The sequence below is a fragment of the Pinus tabuliformis genome, chromosome 6 (genome assembly GCF_031772625.1).
Source record: "Pinus tabuliformis cultivar Carrire ecotype Pingquan chromosome 6, CPIR1, whole genome shotgun sequence".
Taxonomy (NCBI): domain Eukaryota; kingdom Viridiplantae; phylum Streptophyta; class Pinopsida; order Pinales; family Pinaceae; genus Pinus; species Pinus tabuliformis.
In genome coordinates, this window is record NC_142292.1 from 474,180,839 (window position 1) to 474,203,005 (window position 22,167).

Below are 22,167 nucleotides of genomic sequence, written 5' to 3' on the forward strand. Positions count from 1 at the left end.
ATTGGTGATAAATAAATGGTGAGAAGTATTGGTGATAAATAAAAAGGAGAAGTACACTAGCATAAGTTTATCAGAGAAATAGTACACAAAGGAGCAACATTCAAAGGAGGATAAGGCAAAGAGTACACTTATATTTGCTTGTTCCATTATGATGTTTTATTCTTTGATCATAGTGTTTCCATCAATGTCAGAGGAGGATATTGTTGGAAATATGTTGTCATTGATGGAAAAGGAAAAGCATTGATGATGTTGTCATTTATGGAAAATAAAATCATTGATAGAAAAGGCAACAAAGATGATAAGAGGTGTAAATGGTGATGTATTTAGATCAAAATTACCGCCATGGAAAATGTATAGAAGGCTACAAGAAGAAGGAAGATCAACACATGTATAGCTAAGGTGTTGCAAAGCTCAGATGTTTACAAGCAGAATGGTGAACAATAGTGGTGGAGTTAATTATTTTAAGGTGTTGAGACTTTGGAACAATATCTTGTATGAAAGATCATCTTAGATGCATTTTAGACCCACTTATATGGTTAGCACTCTGAAATAAATTTCTAGTGGTATATAGAAGATAAGAAATGGCCTCCTAGATTAAAAGTTATGGCCAGTCAAAAGAGGGATCCCTAATGTCAAAGGTTGCAAAGTTAAACTCGAGAAGGACCCCTTGGAGCAAGTAAGTTTGGTGCATTGAAAAACATGGTAGAGTTGTTAGTAGAGCAATAAAATCCAAGTATCGAGAAACCTTAGAGGTGTGAGCCTCTCTTATCAACTGCAATTGATCACCTCTAGGAACACATAACATATCCAACATGTAGAGTAACCAATCGAGGAGATGGTAGTCCATCGTGCTATCTCCATCGTGCATGACTCTGAAGCTACAACTGTTGATACACCTCCTTGAATTTCTCATCTTCTAAATATGCCTCTCTGTATGCATCCTGGGTGAATGGATCTATGTGCATAAGAGTCCCCAAAGCTGTGATCTTTGATGCGGGTGACCTTGAAAGCATTTTGACCAACTTGTTTGTGCTTCCCTTTTTATACTTGATCACCAAATGAAACTATTGTAAAAACCCCATCCACTTGTAATGACTAGTCTATTGTAGCTTACTATTGGCCTACAAGTATTGTAACAACTGGTGATCTATGTGGATTATTGTCTCCTTTCCCATCAGATAGTGCTTCCACCTCTTCACAACTTTCACCATGGCATATAGCTCCATATCGTAGATAGGGTAGTTAACGACTGCCCCATGAAATACTTAGAATGGTAGCATACATGTCTTCCTCCCTACATCAAGACAACTCCCATAGAATAGCCACTTACATCTGTCTCCACTTCAAAGAGTCGTTGCAAGTTTGGTAATGCTAGAACTGGTGCTTGGTTGATCTTCTTATTTAGCTCTTTGAAATCCATTTACTAACCTTTTCCCCGCTAAAAACTCTTGCCACTTGCTATTATGGCATGGAGCAGTGCTACTACCGCTGAAAATGAGGCTATGAACTTCTTTAGGTACTTTGTTTCCCCAATGAAACTGCTAGCCTCATAAACATTAGTAAGCACCAACCATTTCATGATGGCCTCCATCTTGGAAGGATTTATGTTCAACTCTCCTCCACTGATCACATACCTTAGATACACCAAGGATTGTTGTGCAAACTCGCACCTCTTGAGGTTTGCTAGCAGTTGGTGCTCCTTCAATGTTTCCAGCACCTGCCTCAAATGTGACATATCCTCCTCCCAGGTAGCACTATATACTAGTTTCCAAATAAACAATAAGAAATGAATATATAAAAGGGCACAATACATCATTCATTAATCTCATAAATGTAGTTGATGCATTACATAGGCCAAATGGCATAACTAGCCACTCATACAAACCTTGTCAAGTATTGAAGGCAGTCTTCCATGTATATTCTTCTTTGAATATAACCGGTGATATCCAAACTTCAATTCCTTCTTGGTGAAGTAATTTGTTTGCTACAACTAATCTACCAGATCATCTATCCTAGGTAGGGGGTATGCGTTCTTGAGCATGATTTTGTTCAATTCCTTGTAATCTATACACATCCACCAATTCTCATCCTTCTTTGGCAAAATAATGATGGGTGACCCAGATGGTGATGTACTTAGTCGAATGACAACTTGTTCTAGCAATTAATGAAACTATTTATTTACCTCACTTTCTTCTATAACAGACTGTCTGTACAACCCATTATTTGGCAATGGGGAGTCTAGCAATAATTGGATCTCATGCACCACTTCTCTCTTAGGTGGTAACCCTTTAGGCTATCGGAACACATCCTTGTATTTCTGTAACAACTCCCCATATATATATATATATATATATACCATGGTTTCCTTGCCTTTTATTGACTCCTTTTCAGAGTGACTTTCTCTTAAAAACAATAAAAATTCTTGTTGTAACTTATCAATTTATTGGCTTGATTGACACTTACTAGTGAGACTTTCGACTTGTCTTTGTGCGCGTTGATGATGAACGATTTTCCATCCTTGACGGGTCGATACCAGTTGGCTCTTCTCATGAATATTGCATCACACATGTACATGTATGGAATCCTAAACACAACTCCACATACATCAAGGGGAATCACATCTAGGTCTACGTCATCAATAAAATCAACACTTCTAACAAATCTAATTTTATGTTGTTTTGTTATCTTCAACTTTACTTCCTTATTTACCTGTGCCAATGGATATGGGTTTGGATGATCATGAACTTCTAGCCCCAACTTCTTGACCAAATTTTCTGCAATGAGATTCACTTGTGATCTCGAGTTAAATAGAGCATCAATCTTTCTCTTCTTGACCTATATCTTTATATGAAAGAGTTTGGTCATTTCTTCCTGTTGCTGAAGGCTGCTCAAACTCATCTCCTTCTGTAATGAAGTACAAATGATCTTCTCATACACATCTAAGCTTCTTTCAACTTGGTTGCTCGAATCAATGGCCACAATATTCTTCTTCTTATTATCTTTCTTATTGTTCTTCAGGTTTAGCTCTAGATGCAAATTCCATCATTTTTTCTTTGTATTGCAAGTGATGTTGTAGCGGTTGCTAGGACATTTGCACTTGGTGTGTTGTGGTTGTCGTCTTCTTATATTTCCCCCTTTTTTCTTCTTCTTTCCCTTCTTAGAAGCTTCTTGTTGCTCCTTATGCTTCAATCCACTTTATTGTGCTCTCTTCAAACCTATGTTCTTCATGTACTATTCCTATACGCAAGCCTCATCCACCGATTTGGGCTTAAACAACATCAATTTCTCACGCAGATGGAAGTGCATAGCCCCCAAATAATTGAGGAGTACATTTGAGTCTTTTGGAGAGATATCCTACATTATAGTCATCTTCCTAAATTCCGTGGTGTACTCCTGCATGGTTTGGCCCAACTTTTGCTTAAAGTAATGCCACTGGATCCACTGGTCCTCCACATAGTCAATGGGATAAAACTGTGACTTAATGAGGTTTTGAAATCCTTTGACTCATTCACTGGTGGTTTGAAAGTGGAATAGGGGATTTCTTATTTTCTTTTCAAAATCAAATGAAACAAAAACTAGGACCATGTTGATGCTTTGCAAGCATGAAAAATGGTTCTTCATAAGCAACATATTTGTTTAGTGTCCCTTCAAGCATGAATTATTTCTTGTGTGCAAGTTAATCATAATGAAAATAACACATATAATTTTTGTAGGTATAGAGAAGAGAAACACTAGGTTTGATGATGGAGTTCACCCCTCCTAGGCTACATCTTCGGGTTTGTTAACATGACTAGACCACTCATATTTCAGTGTAAAAATGAAATGCATAAAGTATGCTGATGGAAATGTGGTTATTGCCCCTTCAAGGAAATGTTCTCCTGCAGCGAAATCCACATAAAAATAACATGATAACCTGCAATCAGCATGTAAACTACAACAATGCAAGGAGTCTTCAACAAAGACCCTAGGCTTCATCTGAAAATGAGAATACATGCCAAAAGAAGGACATAATCCAAGCTTCCCTCAACTTGAAATAGAGAGAAAAATTTCCAAGAGCTGAACCCTGCAAGTATCAGCTACTACAAATGAATTATGAAGGTGAAGAAACCCCTACAAGGTCTTCTTCATGCTCAATACCCCCAGGAAATCCTACCAAACTCTATTTGATCCATACACCTCTTAGACTCCAACTTGAAAATAGGCCATCTATATGTGCTCAAAACATAAAATCGAGGTCACCAATGGATTCAGAGCATCCAAAAACCTCTAGGTAGCCTCTTTTTGAGCTCAATTTGGTGAAAAACTCAAAAATTTATGAGCTACAAGCTCATCCATGAATTTCATAGTTAAGCATCCCACAATTTCAACTTTCTCGCTACTTTCCCTACAAATCTATCCCGAAAACCGCTAACTGATTGACAAATTCACCCTATGTAGGTGCAATTTGTTGGACCATTAACTCGCCCTCTAACTCCTTAGGGCCAAAAATTGTGGACGTATGGGGCAAAGGGTAAAGGAACCACGTGCCCTTCCCGTCAGGCCCCTTTTCCTTCGACGTTAGGTCACATTAGGTGCATATTCCTTGGGGCTTCCCCCCCTCAGCAAGCACCTTTCTGCTAGCTCCTTTTCCACGCGCTGGTGGTCACATAGTGGGTCATACAACCTGGGGATGGCCCCTTGTGGTTGGCCCTCCAAACTATGTCATGCTCCTAGTCATGATGTATGGGCATATGGCGATGTTAATGGCCGCAAACATTGGGCTAGCCCTAGCCCCATGCCCCCCATCCGCGATCTTGTGGCGCAAGGGTGGCCAGTGCTAGTGCTTAGCCCAACTGCTCACCAAATTTGCATTTCATCAAACTTAAATATGACCATTCAACATTCTTTAAAAAAGAAACATGTTGGCGCAATGGTGTTGGCCCTTGGTTGTTTGGTGTGAGGTCTCGGTTTCGATCCACAGGGGTTCTTCTCGGCCTCCAAACAAATTTTGGCCGCCATGAGGATGCCACGTGGCACTCCCTCATTGGGCCACCTCAAGAAAATCATCAACCAATGAAATTCAACCAAATTCAAACCACTAAGATTCTGCCACTTGTCAACCATCCATTGGCCGATGATGGTCGAGTCAACGGTATGGACTACTGACTGGGCATCCTTGCAACTCAAATTCCAAAAAAAATTACTTATTTCCCAAAACGATCATAACATGATTCTGGGAGCATCTGATGTCAGATTTGAGTGAAATGAGTTGCATTGGATTCATATCAGTGAGCTATTCGATTTGGCACTGGTTTTAAGAAGTTATAGGTACTTTCATGTTTAAGCCTAAAATTGATCACCTGATCACACCTCCCCACTAGGAAAGTTTGGACTCCAAAATTTTTACTTCCCTACTTCATATGAAGAGGCTAGAAATCAAAAATACCGAACAACTCAATCCAAATTGCAAAATTTTCAATTGGTGCCCATCAAGCCCCAATAAAAGCACGACAAACTTGGTACATTCACTAAAAATTCCTTGAACATGTGGACTTATAAAAAGCCAATATGTACATCAATGAAAACACCTACTTTTTGAACATAGTGACAATGATGTTCACTTTACAAAAGTACCTAAATAGGTACTGACAACAAGTATTTACAAACAACGTAAAAAACATTTTTACAACAAGTCTACCCAAATCTTGCCTCTCCTAAGCTTTTAGGTTCTTTTCTTGCAAAAGAAAGTCGTTATGTTTGATTCCTATAATTTCATTCATTCTTTTAACCATTACTAGGTGTTTCTCGCACACATATACACAATGGCCATAAGCATAACAAAATGTACAAGGGTATTGATTCCAATTGTATTCAAAATTTCCATGCATTGGAACTTTATACCCGTCTCTGGAGTTGCAACTTCGACGGTTGTCACAAAGTGGTGACATATCATGATCAGATGTTTGATGTAATTCAATCCTTTTGGATCATTCTCCAAACTCTCTTCGGCTATATCCCAATCCTTGTTACTTTGGTCTTTCCTAAACCATAATTGAATTGGTAATGACTTGACCAGTTTTTCCAAGACCTCCACCTTCATATCCCATCTTAGAGAGCAACCTCATACCCATACCCTTGGTATGTTGCTCAAATGCCACAAAGCGGTTACTGATTACCTCTTTAAACTTGTCATGCATCCTTTCTTCTTTTGATGATGACAATGGTGACTAACTTGTAGATGAATCTAACCATCCACTTTTGTCCACTGCCATAGGGTGTGCTTCTTGGATATGCTTGCAAAACTCACATGAATCTTCTTCTACATATGGTCCAAAACCACTATTTGAACCATGAGCACATACTGGCTTCATCTTAGAGGTCTATTTTTCTGGTGCAGGAGGAGCACTTTCTGCAACTTGCTACAACACAAAGTGCACGTGCCTCTTCTCCTCTTTAGTTATCTCCAACATCCTTCTCAACTCTATATTCTCCATCTGAAGAGACATATTTCGCTCTTCAAGCTGTTGAATACTCTTTTTGCTTCCCATCTTGCAACTTGGTCAACTTGTGCTATGATACCAAACTAATCTGAAAGTGGAATAAGTGATCTTTGCCTCTCTTTCCAAAATCAAATGAAACAAAAAAGAGGACTGTGTTGACACTTTGCAAGCACGAAAATGGGTCTTCATAAGCAACATATTTGTTTAGTGTCCCTTCAAGCATGAATTAATTACCACGTGCAAGTTAATCATAATGAACATAACACATAATTCATGTAGGCATAGAGAAGAGAAACACAAGGTTTGATAATAGAGTTCACCCCTCCTGGGCTACATCTTCAAGTCTATCAACATGACTAGACCACTCATATTTCAGTGTAAAAATGAAATACATATAGTAAGTTGATGACCATGTGAGTATTTCCCCTTCAATGAAATGTTCTCCTGTAGAGAAATATCACATAAAAACAACATGATAACCTCCAATCACCATGTAAACTACAAAAATATAAGGAGTCTTCAACAAAGACCCTAGACTTCATCTGAAAGTGAGCATACATACAAAAAGGACATAATCCAAGATTCCCTCAACTTTACTTAGAGAGTAAAATGTCCAAGAAGTCAACCTACAAGTATCAACTACTGTAAATGAATTCTGAAGGTGAAAAAACCCTACAAGGTCTTCTTCATGCTCAATAACTTCAATAAACTCTACCAAACTCTGCTTGATCCATACACCTCTTATCCTCCAACCTACAAAAATGCCATCTAGATATGCTCAAAACATAAAAATGAGGTCACAAATGGATTAATAGCATTCAAAAACCTCCAGGTAGCCTCTTTCTGAGCTCAATTTGGTGAAAAACTCAAAAATTTATGAGCTACAAGCTCATCCATGAACTTGACTGTTAAACATCCCATAATTTCGACTTTCTGGCTAAATTCCCTACAAATCCGCCCCAAAAATTTCTAACTAAGCGACATTTCGCCCTCCGCAGGTGCAATTTTTTGGGCCATTAATTCACCCTCTAACTCCTTAGGATCGAAAATTGTGGAGTATGGGCCACAGGGCCAAGGAATGGGCTAACCGCCCACCCTTCCCACTGGGCCCCTTTTCCTTCGGAACTGGGTCACATTAGGCGCATATGCCCTGGGGTTGGCCCCCCATTAGCAAACACCTTTCAGTTGGCTCCTTTTTCACGTGCTGGTGATAACATAATGGGTCATACAACTTGGGGTTGGCCCCTTGTGACTAGCCCTCCAAACCATGTCGTGCTCCTGGTCATGACATATGGCCATATGACGATGTTAACAACTGTGAGGGTTGGGCTAGGCCCTAGCCCTTAGCCCCCCACCCATGGTCCTATGGCACAACGGTGGCTAGGGCTAGTTCTTAGCCCGATTGATCCCCAAATTTGCATTTCACCAAACTTAAATACGACCATTCAACATTCTTTAAACAAGAAACATGTTGGGGCAATGGTGTTGGCCCTTGGTTGTTTGGCGTGAGGTCTCAGTTTCAGTCCCCAAGGGTGCTTCTCAGCCTGTAAACAAATTTTGGCTGCAATGAGGATGCCACGTGGCAGCCACTAGTTGGCCCACGTGGCACTCCCTTATTGGGCCACCTCAACACAATCATCAACCAATGAAATTCAACCAAATTTGAACCACTAAGATTCTGCCACTTGTTAACGAGCCATTGGCCGATGATGGTCCAATCACACTACCATGTCATGGTCTAGAGAGCAGTATGGATTTTTGAATGGGCATCCCTGCAACTCAAATTCCAAAATTTTTAGTTATTTCCCAAAATGGTCAGAACATGATTCTAGAGCATCTGATGTCAGATTTGAGTGTAATGAGTTGCGTTGGATTCAGATCGACGATCTCTTCGATTTGGATCTGGTTTCAAGAAGTTCTTTTCACTTTCATTTTTTAGCCTAAAATTGATTACCTGATCAACAGGAGGTTCTCCCTCCAACCTCATGGTTTCCATGTGGCTCTCCCACCAAGTCAGTGCATGGCCCTCTAATTTTAGTTGCACGAATGAGATCTTTTTCCCTTCCTCGATCTGATGGACATTGAAATAAACTTCCAGTTGCCACAACTAGTGGTTCAACTTTAGAGCATCGATCTCACTGTGTTATGACTTTATATCGAATTTTTCCTCCATTGACTGTGATTAGTTCATGGCACTTGAACTGGGTTGATCTTTTGCAGGTCCTTTCTTTGACTGATTCTCCATTTCTCCCCAATCTTATGATCCCCGTTCTGATTTGTCCTCTACATTTGAACCCACATCTTCTCCAAATATCCCGGACTTGTTATTGAAGTCCTCCATGAGAAGGCTTACATTCCAGTTGATATCTATGACTTGTTGATCCCACTACATAAACTCGACCTCTGCAGGATCACAAAGTTCGTTTACAGATTCGGCAGCCATGATTAGCGTTTTATGATTTTCGGCCATGCCGATCTAGATCCTTGTAGTCTCCACAAAATACCCAAAGAAACCTTCTTTGATACCAGATCATCCATAAAATGCCATGGATATTCCACTGGATAGTTCGTCACAACTGATCTGATAATATTATATTAAAAATATGAGATTCTACAGTATTACAATTTTATTAAACTTTAAGATCTGTAGATTTAACTGTAATTAGTGCATGCATGCGAATGAAAATTATGCAGAAAAGTAGAGAACGACAAAATAAGCTCACACACACATAAGGCACAAGATATTCTCTCCGGGAAACTCTTTCGGGAGAAAACCTAGCTGGAAGGTGAGGTCACTTCACTCTCTTTCTCTGTCTGGAAATATGACTGCAAGTACAAAGAAGTAATATCTATGGTCCGTGGGCTACTACAGTACACGAATCCTCTCTATTTTCTCTACCTCTTATCTCTCGAGGCTATCTTTGCTCAGCTATGAAACAAAATTATCTCGAAAGAATGGAATGCTTCTTCCTCCTAGTGGCTCGGTTATAACACAGCCCGATAGCCTACTAGAGGTTAATTTTGGCTACATCAACTCTTAACTAGAGTTAAAATATAGACTCTTCTAGAGACTTTTACAACATAATCACGTGGATAGCTCCTTTTCCATGAATAATGAGGATTGACGCGTTATCCTCCCAAACTATAAGTGTGAAAACAGGAAGGTCAACTTCTGAGTGGCACTACTTTTGCATACAAACTCTGATTGATGTGTTTCTTATGTCATTGGAAATATCTCTATGTGTTGAATAACATGAAATAATGTCACTTTAAATAGGAAAATTTGTATCCCAAAAACGTCATTTGATGCCTCAGAACACTCTCTGAAGGTTTCAGACCTCGTTTTACTAAACTACGTCCCGTTGGTAAAAATAGTCTCGTGAGCTGATTCCTCCACCTTTTCCACTCCAAATGCATCAAGATGGATGTCAAGCGATATAATGATCTAATCTATATCACTATTGGGATTCATATCGCAATGTCTTTTTGTCTTCCAATTCCCTTTATTTTGTTATTTCGAAAATTTAGATGGGTTTACCTAATCCCAAAGATTAGGTGTCAACAACTTTGAAGAAGCTAATGAACATGTAGAATGGAGAAATGAAATGAAGGAAGAATGTGATTCCAGAATGAGAAATGATACTTGGTAATTAAGAAAATTTCGTAAAAATAGTACTCATAGAATGTGAATGGTTGTTCAAAACCAAATTTAAATTCGATGGAAGTGTGGATAAATGTAAATCAAGATTGGTTGCTAAAGATTGTTCACAAAAATACGGAATTGATTATGATGAAACATTTGCAGCTATAGCTAAGTTAAATACAATTAGATTGATGATTTCTTTAACTACAAAAAATAAATGGAAACTTCATTAGATGGATGTTAAGTCTACATTTTTAAATGAGGAACTAAAAGAAAAAGTATATCTTGTTCATCCATAAGGTTTTGTTAAAAAGGGTCAAGAACACCTTGTTTGTAAATTAAAGAAAGTTTTATATGGGTAACAAACTACCAAGATCATGGTATGAGAAGATGAATTATTTATTTCTTCAGAAAGGTTTAATGAAAAGTCAAAGTGATCTTAATCTATATATCAAAACAACTTAGAAGAGTCATGTTATTTTGATTTCCCTATATGTTGATGATTTTATAATAACAGGAAATGTTTATAAATTGATTAATGAAGTTAAAGGGCATGTGTGACATGTGTTTGAAATGAAATACCTTGGTGAATTGCATTTTTGTTTAGAGCTTGAGATATAAATAGAAGTTGAACAAACATTGGTTAAACAAAGCTAATCGAAAGGTTCAAAATGGATCAATTTAAATCAATGCTAGTACCTTTAAAAAATAATGTTGAAATATACAATGATGATGGCACAAGAGGGGTGGATGGCACATCATATCATCAATTAGTGGGAAGTTTGAACTATCTTGCTACAACCAGGCTAGACATTACATCTTTAGTCAACATTTTGAGTCTTCTCATGGCCAAGCCTCTTGAAACCCATTGGTAAGTAGCAAAGAGGTTCCTTAGGTATCTTAAGGGGACTGTTGATTATGGCATTAAATATATTGATGCTTTTGAAGTTACGTTGTAAGGTTATTTTTATTCAAATTGGGTCAGGAACCCGAATGACAAAATATCAACTTCAAGCTATGCATTTAGTCTTGGATCTAGGGTCGTGGCATGGAGTAGCAAAAAACAACTAATTATTTCTTTATCTTCAACTAAAGAAAAATATAAAGTTTTGTGTAGTGTTACACATGAAGCAGTTTGTTTGTGGCGAATTCTTGAAGATGTTGGAGAAGTATAGAAGATTCCAACGATTATCAAATGTGATAATCAAAGTTACATCAAATTGGAAAACCATCTCGTGTACCACGCAAGATCAAAACATATGGAAACTCATCAATGTGGTTGACATATTTACAAAGCCTCTATTGACACCTAATCATCAGGATTGGGTGAATAAGTGTAATTGATGTAAATAAATAATAAGAAATATGAATAGTCACTAGGAGATGAAGTGAACAGTCTCTCCCTCATGTATATAATAAAGACCAACCTGGATGAATAGGAACGAATTGATTTTGAGGAGTTACTGCCTGGTCTGACATGGTATCAGAGCCAACTCCCAAAATTAGCTTTTGTGTAACTCCTGGTGTTAGCTTCCTGCCTATTTTGTAGAACTCACACCTCTGCCATGCTCCTGAGGCCTGAACCCATTGTCATATGTGTTTTATATTCCCTCTAAACAGTCGGCCTGCTCAGTGGTATCGCTGGAATCGCAGTGACAGCTGTGGGATATGAACGCACACCTTTCACCCTGTGCGGCTCTGACACTTCCAATTTTTACATTGAGGGAACAACGCAGCAGCAAGGAATGGATATTGTGAGGCTCTGCAACATTGAATGCTGCCATATGCGTGGTTAATACGTTGCCTCTGGTTGTTCATTAACATGTAATACCGCATAGGTCCTAGTTATCGGTGTTGTGGTGCCATTGTGGCTCTGAGTCACACTTTGGAAGTCTCTACGCCCTCCTCGCTGGTCTTTAAGTTTTATTTAGCTATATACTTTGTGGCCATGACTGCTAGTTTATTTTTCAGTGTCTATTTAGTTTATGATGAATTGCCCCGCTGATTCATATGCTGTTCATTTTAATACATGTGATGCCTATTCTTCAACTGGAGAATCCTTCTCAATTCCCAGTAAGGTGAAATAACATGCGCCATACCTCCAAAATCTCCATGCCATATGTTACCATACGCTCCATAAGCTCCATACACTCCATACGCTCGGTCCATACAATCTCCCCCATCCACACAGTACAACCTACAAAATGTAATAATATCCGAGTGGCTGGGCATCATTGGAGCCTCCCAAAGGTTCAGGTTTCAAGGAATGATTATGTGTGGCATCTGTGAAAGGCAGACAAAGCGAATTCGCAGATTATGAAGCAATTTTTTCCATACTCTGGCGCTGATTACTATCTTTTATAACCTACAAAAAAAAAATTTGATGAGGAAGAGATTTGAATTTTTTTTGAGAGCGCATAGCAGATCTGAATATTTCTTTGGGAAATGTTTTATAATAATCAATTTTCATTTATTATTGTTGGGCTTCATCTTTAGCATTAAAGACAAAGATAGTACAAAGCACTATATTGAGAGAATGCAAAGGGACGGATTCTTTTCCAGTTGGTATCACACTGATAGTAAAGTGTTTTGAAGACTCCGCCATATGATTTCACAATACCTCTGATATATACATCAAAACTATATTTTACTACAGTGCATTTTTTTTCTCTTTTAAACAGCAAGTGAAAATTGTTTTACTAGTAGAAGAGTGATTTTTTTCCCATAGTATAGAGATCTTACAATGCATTCAATCATATCTATTGTGGTAATAGTTCTCACTGGCAAGGAGAACTATCCCGAGTGGTCCCGAATGATAAAACACACCCTCATTTTCAATGAGTTGTGGAAAGGAGTGTGTGTTGGAGACGGAGACAAAGAGTCAGAACAACTTACCTCAGACAAAGAGTTCACCATTTGGGGAAATAAGAACAACAAAGCCTATGCATTAATTGCAGCATCTGTAAGTGAAGAGGTGAGTCGCCATATTTCGCCATTTTCAACTGCTTTCGAAGCCTTACAAAAGCTGAAAGAACTCTATGACTCACATTCTGCACTTGAAGTTGTTCAACTCATGATTAAACTCTTCACTTTTGAATTACAAAATAACGATCCTCTTGCTCTTTCATCCGAAGTAAAATCTATAATGCATGATATCAAAACCACTAAGGTTGAATTGGATATTCCTCTTATCGCTTTTCTCAACGCATTTTATCCTACTTACTCCAATTATTTTGAGTCATTGCAAGCAAATGGAAATCTTAAAGATATTACCTTTGACTCTCTTGTGAAAAAATTTGTTGAAAGAGAGAAAGCTTTTGGAAAGAAGACAACCCTTGAATATTCTGAAGAGGCTGTGTACCTTGTTCATAAAGAAAAGAATCTTGCACAAGATTCTTCTTGAGGAAGAGGAAGATATTTCAAAGGTGGGGGGGCAGATACTTTCAAGGAGAAAAGTGAGATTTGCACTGCATACGCTGCAAAAGAAATGGATCACATGATGCCTCTACATGCAGGTTACCTGGGAAAAAATTGAGCAGCAAAGAAACCAACCCAAAGGTAAAACTAATGACACGGACAAAGGTAAAGCACTTGAATCCACTCATTATGTTATGGCACAATGTAATATCAGAGTAAATGAAGATTTATTTAATGCTTCACTTGCTTCTTGGAAAAATGATTGGTTGCTTGATTCAGGAGCAACTTGCCACATGACTGATAGAAAATATTTTTTTGAAGAATTTATTGACAATGTTGATGGAGCAGTATACTTTGCAGACCAATCAAAACTCAATCCATCAGGGCTTGGCACAATCAGGCTCAAATTTCCTGGTCTTCCAGACTTTCTTTTGCATCATGTTTTATATCTCCCACAGCTGAAGAGAAACTTGTTGTCCTTGGTCCACATCCGCCAACAAGGTCACTCCATTCATATGTTTGATGGCAAGCTTGAGGTGAGAAAAGCATCTGACCACTCACTTGTCATGAGGGGGATAGAAGAAGAAAGGCTTCTCAAGCTGCAAGGTACCTCTGCTCGTGCACAACATTTCTCATACAATTCTCATTATGAAGAAGGTACACTTCCATCAAGTTTATTATGGCATGCTATATTTGGACATTTGAACTATGACAACCTTCGCTTGTTGAAGAAAAATGGTGTTGCTGGTTTGCCTACAATTCCTAGGAAACTTAAGCAATGTGATGCTTGTATTCTAGGAAAGCATAAAAAACAGTCTTTTCATGATTCACATTCAAGAGCACATAGAAAACTTGAACTCATTCATTCAGATTTATGTGGTCCAAAGCCTGTTCCTTCTGCAGATGGAAATAAATATATGATGACATTTATTGATGACTACACCAAAATGTGTTGGGTTTATTTATTGAAGAACAAATCTAATGCTTTTCAAACATTCAAGAACTTTCATGCATGGATTGAAAATGATGCACACTCTCATATTGGTTCTATTCGCACTGATAATGGAAAAGAATATACTTCAAATGAATTTGAAAACTATCTTCGCCAACATGGGATTAAACATCAAACAACTGTGCCTTATAATCCCCAACAGAACGGTGTAGCTGAAAGAATGAATAAGACAATCTTAAATATGGTGCGCTCCATGATGTTTTTCAAAAATGTAAAATTGATGTTTTAGGCTGATGCAATTCTATGTGCTGTATATATAAAGAATAGATGTCCATCTAATGTTATTAGAAACAAGACTCCATATGAAATGTGGTATGGGCACCCTCCTTTGGTAAAGAATCTCAGGGTCTTTGGTTCCACCTGTTATGCCTTGGTACCAAAGGTACATAGAAACAAACTTGGTGCAAGAAGTCGTAAGTGTATCTTCCTGGGGTATTCAAACACCTCCAAAGCATACCGTCTCTATGATGAAGTAAATAAAAAGTTTGTTGTATCTAGAGATGTAATCTTTCTTGAATCATCCAAAACTGACAATGTTGTTGAGCGACAACTTGATCACTTGGATAGATTTACAACTGCAAAATCATTTCAAGAATTTGATAATCAGATTCCACATCTTGAAGGGGGGATTCCTATACTAGATCAACCTGTGGAATCTTCTTCTGAATAGCTCTCTCCCGTGCATGAAACTCCAACAACGGATGATACTTTAAGTGATGTGATTGATAGAACTGGGAAACTCAATCTTGATTCAGTCCCAACTCAATCAACAGAGTAGCCTGGACCATCTGAGAAAGGTCCCCCAAAGTGGCTAACAAAGACACTTGAAAGTGTTCATCCTGATGAGGTTGGAAAGACAGGAACTAGAAATTCAAACCGGAAAAATGGAGGTGATGTCGATGACTCTGATTCACCTGTTGATATGGATGTTTCTTATGATTGTGAATTGAATTTGTCTACAAATTTCGAACCAACTTCCTTCAAAGAAGTTGCTTCTCATGATGAATGGAAAGAAGCAATGCAAAAGGAGTATGATGCCTTGATAAAGAATGGCACTTGGAAACTGGTTGATCCTCCATTAGGAACCAAACCAATTGGCTGCAAGTGGGTCTACAAGAACAAGTATAAAGCAGATGGCTCACTTGACAAGCACAAAGCTAGGCTTGTGGAAAAAGGTTTTGCACAGAAGGAAGGGGTCGATTATGAGGAGACTTTTGCCCCCACATCAAAATGGGCTACCATCTGGACACTCTTTGGCCGACCAACTCAGAACGGTTGGAAAGTCCATCAAATGGATGTAAAAACTGCTTTCTTGAATGGAGATCTAAAACAGAATGTTTTTATGTCCCAGCCTGAAGGATTTGCTGTGAAAGGACATGAACATAAAGTATGCAAACTTGTGAAATCCTTGTATGGCCTTCAACAAGCACCGCGAGCTTGATATGAAAAACTAACTGAGCATCTTCTGAAACTCAATTTCAAACATTATGATCTTGATGATGCAACTTTATTTGTCAAGAAAGTTGGAAAAACAGTTGTATATCTTGTGGTATATGTAGATGATCTTTTGATGACAGGGAACAATGAAAGCTACATTGCATCCATAAAGAAGGAATTAAGGAAAGGTTTTGAAATCACTGATTTAGGCTATGTTCATTACTATCTTGGTATTGAAGTAACTCAACATTCGAAGTCCATATTTCTTTCTCAAAAGAAGTACATTGGAGATCCATTGAATAGGTTTGGCATGACAGAATGCAATCCTCTTACTATTCCAATGGAACAAAACTTAAAGCTCACATCCATTGAAGGAAAAAAATTTGAGGATGTAACAAAGTATAGACAGTTTGTAGGAAGTCTCAACTACCTAACTACTACCAGACCCGACATTTCGTTTACTATTGGAATCCTCTCTAGATTTATGCAAAAGCCTTGTGAGGGACATTGGTCTGCTGCAAAAAGAGTTCTAAGGTACTTGAAGGGAACTCAAGACTTTGGAATCAAGTATACACAGGTGGACGACTTCAGCTTGATTGGATACTCTGATTCAGACTTCGATGGAGACAAAGAAACTGAGGTATCTACTTCAAGTTATGCTATGAATCTTGGATCAAGAGTTGTCTCCTAGAGATCACGCAAACAATCAGTTCCAATAGATTCCACACCAGAAGCAGAATATGTGGCAGTAGCTGAGGCAACAAAAGAAATTGTGTGGCTCAGAAAAATTCATGAAGATTTGCAGGTAAAACAAGTACAATTGACTCCACTCATGATTGACAATAACTCGACAATAAAGCTGGCCAAGAACCCAAAGTTCCATGATCGAACGAAGCACATCAATACTAAATATCATCTGATTCGACATCATGTTGAGGCCAAAACAATCCATCTCCACTATTTTTCCAGTAATAAGCAAATTGCAGACATCTTCACCAAAGCGTTTGGAAGAGAAAAGCTTGAATGATTCAGAACGATGTTTGGACTCACCAACATCCCTTCATATTAAGGGGGGGAATGTCGACACCTAATCATCAGGATTGGGTGAATAAGTGTAACTGATGTAAATAAATAATAAGAAATATGAATAGTCACTAGGAGATGAAGTGAACAGTGTCTCCCTCATGTATATAATAAAGACCAACCTGAATGAATAGGAACGAATTTATTTTGAGGAGTTACAGCGTGGTATGATGGCCTCTTGCACGCGCAAAGTATGAATTATTTAGAGTTAAGTTAGGTGTGATAGAAAACACACTTCTCCATTAAGGGGGGGAGTTAGAATAATGGAATATAATGGAGAAATGTCTCGTTAAGATTCTCTGTTTTAAATAGGTTTTAAATCATATTTGTGAGAAGGTTGTTCAAACTCCACGACTCATTTGTAGTCTTATAAATGTATATGTTTTCTAGTTGAATGAAGCAAGTTATGTTAAATTTTTGCCTACTTTCTCATCTCTCTTCTTCACTACTTTGTCTTCCTATATATATATATGAGAAAACATAAAGAATATCAAGATATTCCCTTATAAATATTTACTATGCCACATAGTAATAAAAGCATTTTTGAAATTATTTTTAACATATATTTTATTATTCTATTTTATATTATTGAGAAATTTAAATTTGTATTGCTATCTTATTTATCAATATCTTCTCAGTAAATTTAAAAAATATAATTTAAAAGCAAAAACGAAATTAATATACACATTATAAATTTTAACAGAAAAATTATATATATACACAAAATAAAATTTAAATATATATATATATTTTTCCCTAATTCTGGAATGCACTTAATTTCAGAGTGGCAATAATTTATTATGTTTCCGGTTTTACAAAACAACCTAAAATCAAACTAGTCGTGTATGAGCCACATGTAACACTCTACTAAATGTGATCATGTTGCATGTGAAAAAATTATATTAGATGGTAAATGTATACAAACAGGGGTTAAAATATCAAGCTGCGGTCGTTACGTAACTTATAACTCATTTCTCGCAGAACACTTCTCGCATAACACTGGATGGAAACAAAAAAAAAAACTATCGAGCAAGAAACTGCCTTGAATGTCGGTGAACTTGTATTTGACTCTTAAATCAGGTGAGAGGTTTGGATCAGAATTTTTAATAGAACTTTGTAAAACACGTTTTGCGAAAAACTGTTTTAAAGAAACACGTTTTTTGAAAAACGTTTTCAGTGGGAGGAAAATTCAGTAGAAAATTTTGAAAATTTAAGTTATAATGGTTAATTTTAGTATTTTGTGTAATTTAAAGTGTTTAATGGTGCCAAATCTAATTCAAGCTATAACAAGGGATTTAAACGCTACAACCCCACAGTAAAATTTCTTAAAGAAAATCTAACAAAATTCCAGCCAAAAATTCACCGTGGAGTGAAATTGTGACTCTGTTAGACAACACCTTCACGAAATAAGAAAAACTGGCTAGTTAAATTATATGAAAAGTGACCAAATGTGTGAAAATGTGATCCTGGCAGAACATCCCAAAAGTAGTAATAGAATAAATAATCTACTGCTCACCTTTAGCCATGTTACGGAGAAGTTTTTGCCGAAATTTATAAAATAACCATGTCCATCGTTCCATGTGGCCTGACCAGCAACGCCGCCTATTTTGGACGCCATTGTTGCACATCCCTACCAACGAATTTGGGCATTGAAATGTTAACTGTGTTCGGGATGTTTCTAAACCGCCTCCATATCACTCATGACTAGGTTATACTTACATGGAAATGATGGGCCTGGTTCACAGAGAATATCAGAATTACGTTATCAAATCGATGAAAAGCTTCATTGAGAACACTCTCATTTCTGGGCTGAGTTGCCCACATTCCTCGTTCAACCGAGAGTTGTAAATTTTCTAGATTGTTGCTCTTCATAACAAAATACCTGCATCAAAAAAATGGTAGAAATAAATATCTATATTATTAGAGATGGGCATGTAACAAGTGCACATATAAGTGTTCAACTTGGTCTAAACAAATTTACACAGTAAATTAGAAAATGCAAATGTAGAAAACCTTGAAGTTCCTTGTGGCAGGCTCCAACTTAAGGAATTAGGTATCCTCTTGGTTTGGCCGTATCTGGATTTAATATTATTGGATGCTTTCTGCGTTTTAATGATCTCCAAAACATCTTCCACAGGAGGCGGTGGACCGGGAAGCTTGTTATGCTTGTAACGACAATTAGGTCCATTGGGACAGAAACCAAAGTTATACCTGCATTTATACGAACAGATTAACCTCATTTAGAATTCCCAAACTAATCAACGAACAGATTAACCTCATTTAGAATTCCCAAACTAATCAACGAACAGATTAACCTCATTTAGAATTCCCAAACTAATCAACGAACAGATTAACCTCATTTAGAATTCCCAAACTAATCAAAATAAAGCGAAACGTGTCTTGCAGAAACCTATTATAACTCGTTTAACTTGTTTTAACTTGTTTAAATATTACTTACATGAAGCACTCTTGGGCAACTTCGTCTCTTGCTAAGCAATGCTGGTGATTGGAACACTCTTCGTCTCTAGAGTCATCACTACACAAATTCTGGGACCATTTCCCACATACCATCTGCTTATTGTTTTCTGCTTTTTTGTGAGAATAGTCTGTGGCTACCCGCAAACTCTCATGCTCCATATCACCTTTCTTCTTATTGTTGCCGGCTACAACCCAATCTTATGTCAAGTTTTAACCTCCCTATCAGCGTTCTTGTTATTGTTGCCCGCTACAACTCAAGTCTGCTTATTTCACAAACCAATCTCCTACTATTAACTATGTTACCGTCCGTGTCCGTCCAGCGGTAAATTATGTCACTATCGGTATTTGTAGTATGTACTGTTATATGGAGAGCTCAATTTTGGCGGCCACGATGGGTGAGCGTGGAACTAGATATGCAACCCTCATGCACCATTCAATGCTGATCGTCCATCGCTTGTCCACGATCACATTATTTCATCCATCACGATGGTAATTTTTTGGTTGGAAAATAATGGAAATTTTAACATGATTTAGATAAAATTTGACAACCTTGTTTTGGAAATTTTAATTAGAGTTATATATAGCTTAAAGATTTCTGGCGCCCCCAACAAAATTCAAGGATGCAAAATTACTAATCAAATACTCCGACAATCAATTTAGTGTAAAGAAAAATGGTTTCCGGAATAAATGGCGGCGAAATTGCAACGGCTTCAAAAATTATTCACCTTGCAGAAAAGTACGGTGCCTTACAGGTTTTGCATACGGACCATTAATTCATCTCACTTTATAGTTCATGGTTTCACGCTGGATATTTATTGGAGGGTCACCTCATAGGTCACCGTTTCACTCATGATATTTATTGGAGGGATTGGGATTGTGCACAGTTAGAAAATCATAAATCGTGGGAAAATTTTACGGAGGGAATGGTAAAGGGCAAGGTCACATCTTAATGTAATAGTACAGTGTGTAAGGAGATGGAGAAATTGGTTCCTTGAAACCAATAATATTCTGGGAAGAGTTTTTAGCGTAAAGAAATGGAGAAATTGGTGCCCTGACACTGATAATAGTCTGCTGACTTCGTCCGTATGCGGGCCCTCAATCCTTCCTTTTCGGGGTTCGCTTTCCGACCCGTTCAAATTCTGTCTGGCGGGCCCCCGTCTGTCCCCCTCTAGCGTGTACCTTCCTGTTTTCTCTCCTAAGCCACCCCTTACATTAACTCCTCCCGCTATCCTTCAACAATTTCAAATTGGTTATTTCCTTGCACGAACATTCAGACAGACTCTTCAAGGATAGGAGGAAGAACATTCCCATCAGAGCAGAATCCCCGACCGACCAGTAAGTAATGCCCCTCCCGCTGCACAAATTTCTTCTCTCACTTGAATTGTGTCCTATAGGCTTGTAGAGATGTCGTTCCACAATGGAAGAGTCTTTACCTCTAGACTCTGCTTCGTCGAAAGCTCTAATGGCCTTATGGCGATCCCACTCTAAATCCCAATTTTGTGAAGACATTGGTGTGAAAAGGCATGTGCTCAAAGTCTTGATACACAACAATAAGAACACGTTAGGGAAAAAATAATGATTAATTGCATACTTATTTATGATTTTCGAGCATAACAAACACTTTAGGCAATTTGCTCTTCTTGCTCTTCTAATTCCTTTATGGGCATGCATATTATGTAGTAGAACAGACTAAACTGGCCACTGTAAGACTCATAGCTAGCAATGGGATGCATTCAAAGTAGTATTTTTCAAAGAACAATATCAAATCTAGATCAGACATTACACATGAGATCTTATTTCACTGATGTCTGGATTTTAGTGTATGGATTGATTTATATTACACATTCTAAATAATTTCTCCACGATGGTACTTGAGAATCCTAATCGCTTTACATTTCTCATTCACAAATCATTATATGGAATTGAAATATTGTTTCTTAATTTTTTTAACTTTGACATGCGTCGTTGCCCATGAAAGCCCTTGTTGTATTTGTATGGCATGTATCAGCTGTTTAATCATTTTCAGGTTATGTGGGTTAATCATGTTTTAGATGGTTAATCATTTGCAATCTTTATGCATAACCAGACTCTAGATTACAAGTATGGGGACACCAATATTGTTGCTATTGGTCTTCATGAAATATGGTATGTATGTACACTGGTAGGGCTATCCGTAGGGCGTGAGAAGTATAGATCACAATGTGAGGAACTGAGACTGTTCAGATTATAGCATTGTGTGCATGTGCTTGTCTATTCTTTTCCCTATTAGTATATCACATCAGAAAGGCTATCAAGAAGAGAACATATTAACATTTGTAACAACTTGCTGGTTCTCGACGGAATGGAGCAACATCCTTAAGGAGTTGAGATTAATATATCATATATGGAAATCATATAGGTGTTTTGGAAAGCAATGAAAAATTATAGGGCAGAAAATTACGAGGCTGGTAGTATCGCAGTCATTGATTAGGTGGTAGAATTAATATAGCCAAAACCTCAAGTAGAATGGCCATTGGTTCATGTATGACATGGAATGTTGCAAGCACTGTTAATATGGTTCAAGAAGTTAATGGTGGATCACCTATGATAGCACACGCTGCAAAAATGTTAGATGCAGT

At 37.8% G+C, this 22,167-nt stretch overlaps 1 protein-coding gene across 1 annotated transcript in view; it reads right to left on the reverse strand.

The window, feature by feature from the left end:
• The window catches only part of LOC149259363 (30-kDa cleavage and polyadenylation specificity factor 30-like), a 45,140-nt gene extending 25,432 nt beyond the window's left edge, over positions 1 to 19,708 (reverse strand). Inside the window, exons 1-4 of the mRNA XM_089453970.1 lie at positions 19,530 to 19,708; positions 19,085 to 19,282; positions 18,791 to 18,953; positions 18,588 to 18,701 (exon numbers count right to left, since the gene is read on the reverse strand). Coding sequence (XP_089310096.1) covers positions 18,588 to 18,701; positions 18,791 to 18,953; positions 19,085 to 19,282; positions 19,530 to 19,708 — 654 coding nt within the window. The remainder of the gene's footprint in view (positions 1 to 18,587; positions 18,702 to 18,790; positions 18,954 to 19,084; positions 19,283 to 19,529) is intronic.
• Positions 19,709 to 22,167: the final 2,459 nt, after the last annotated feature.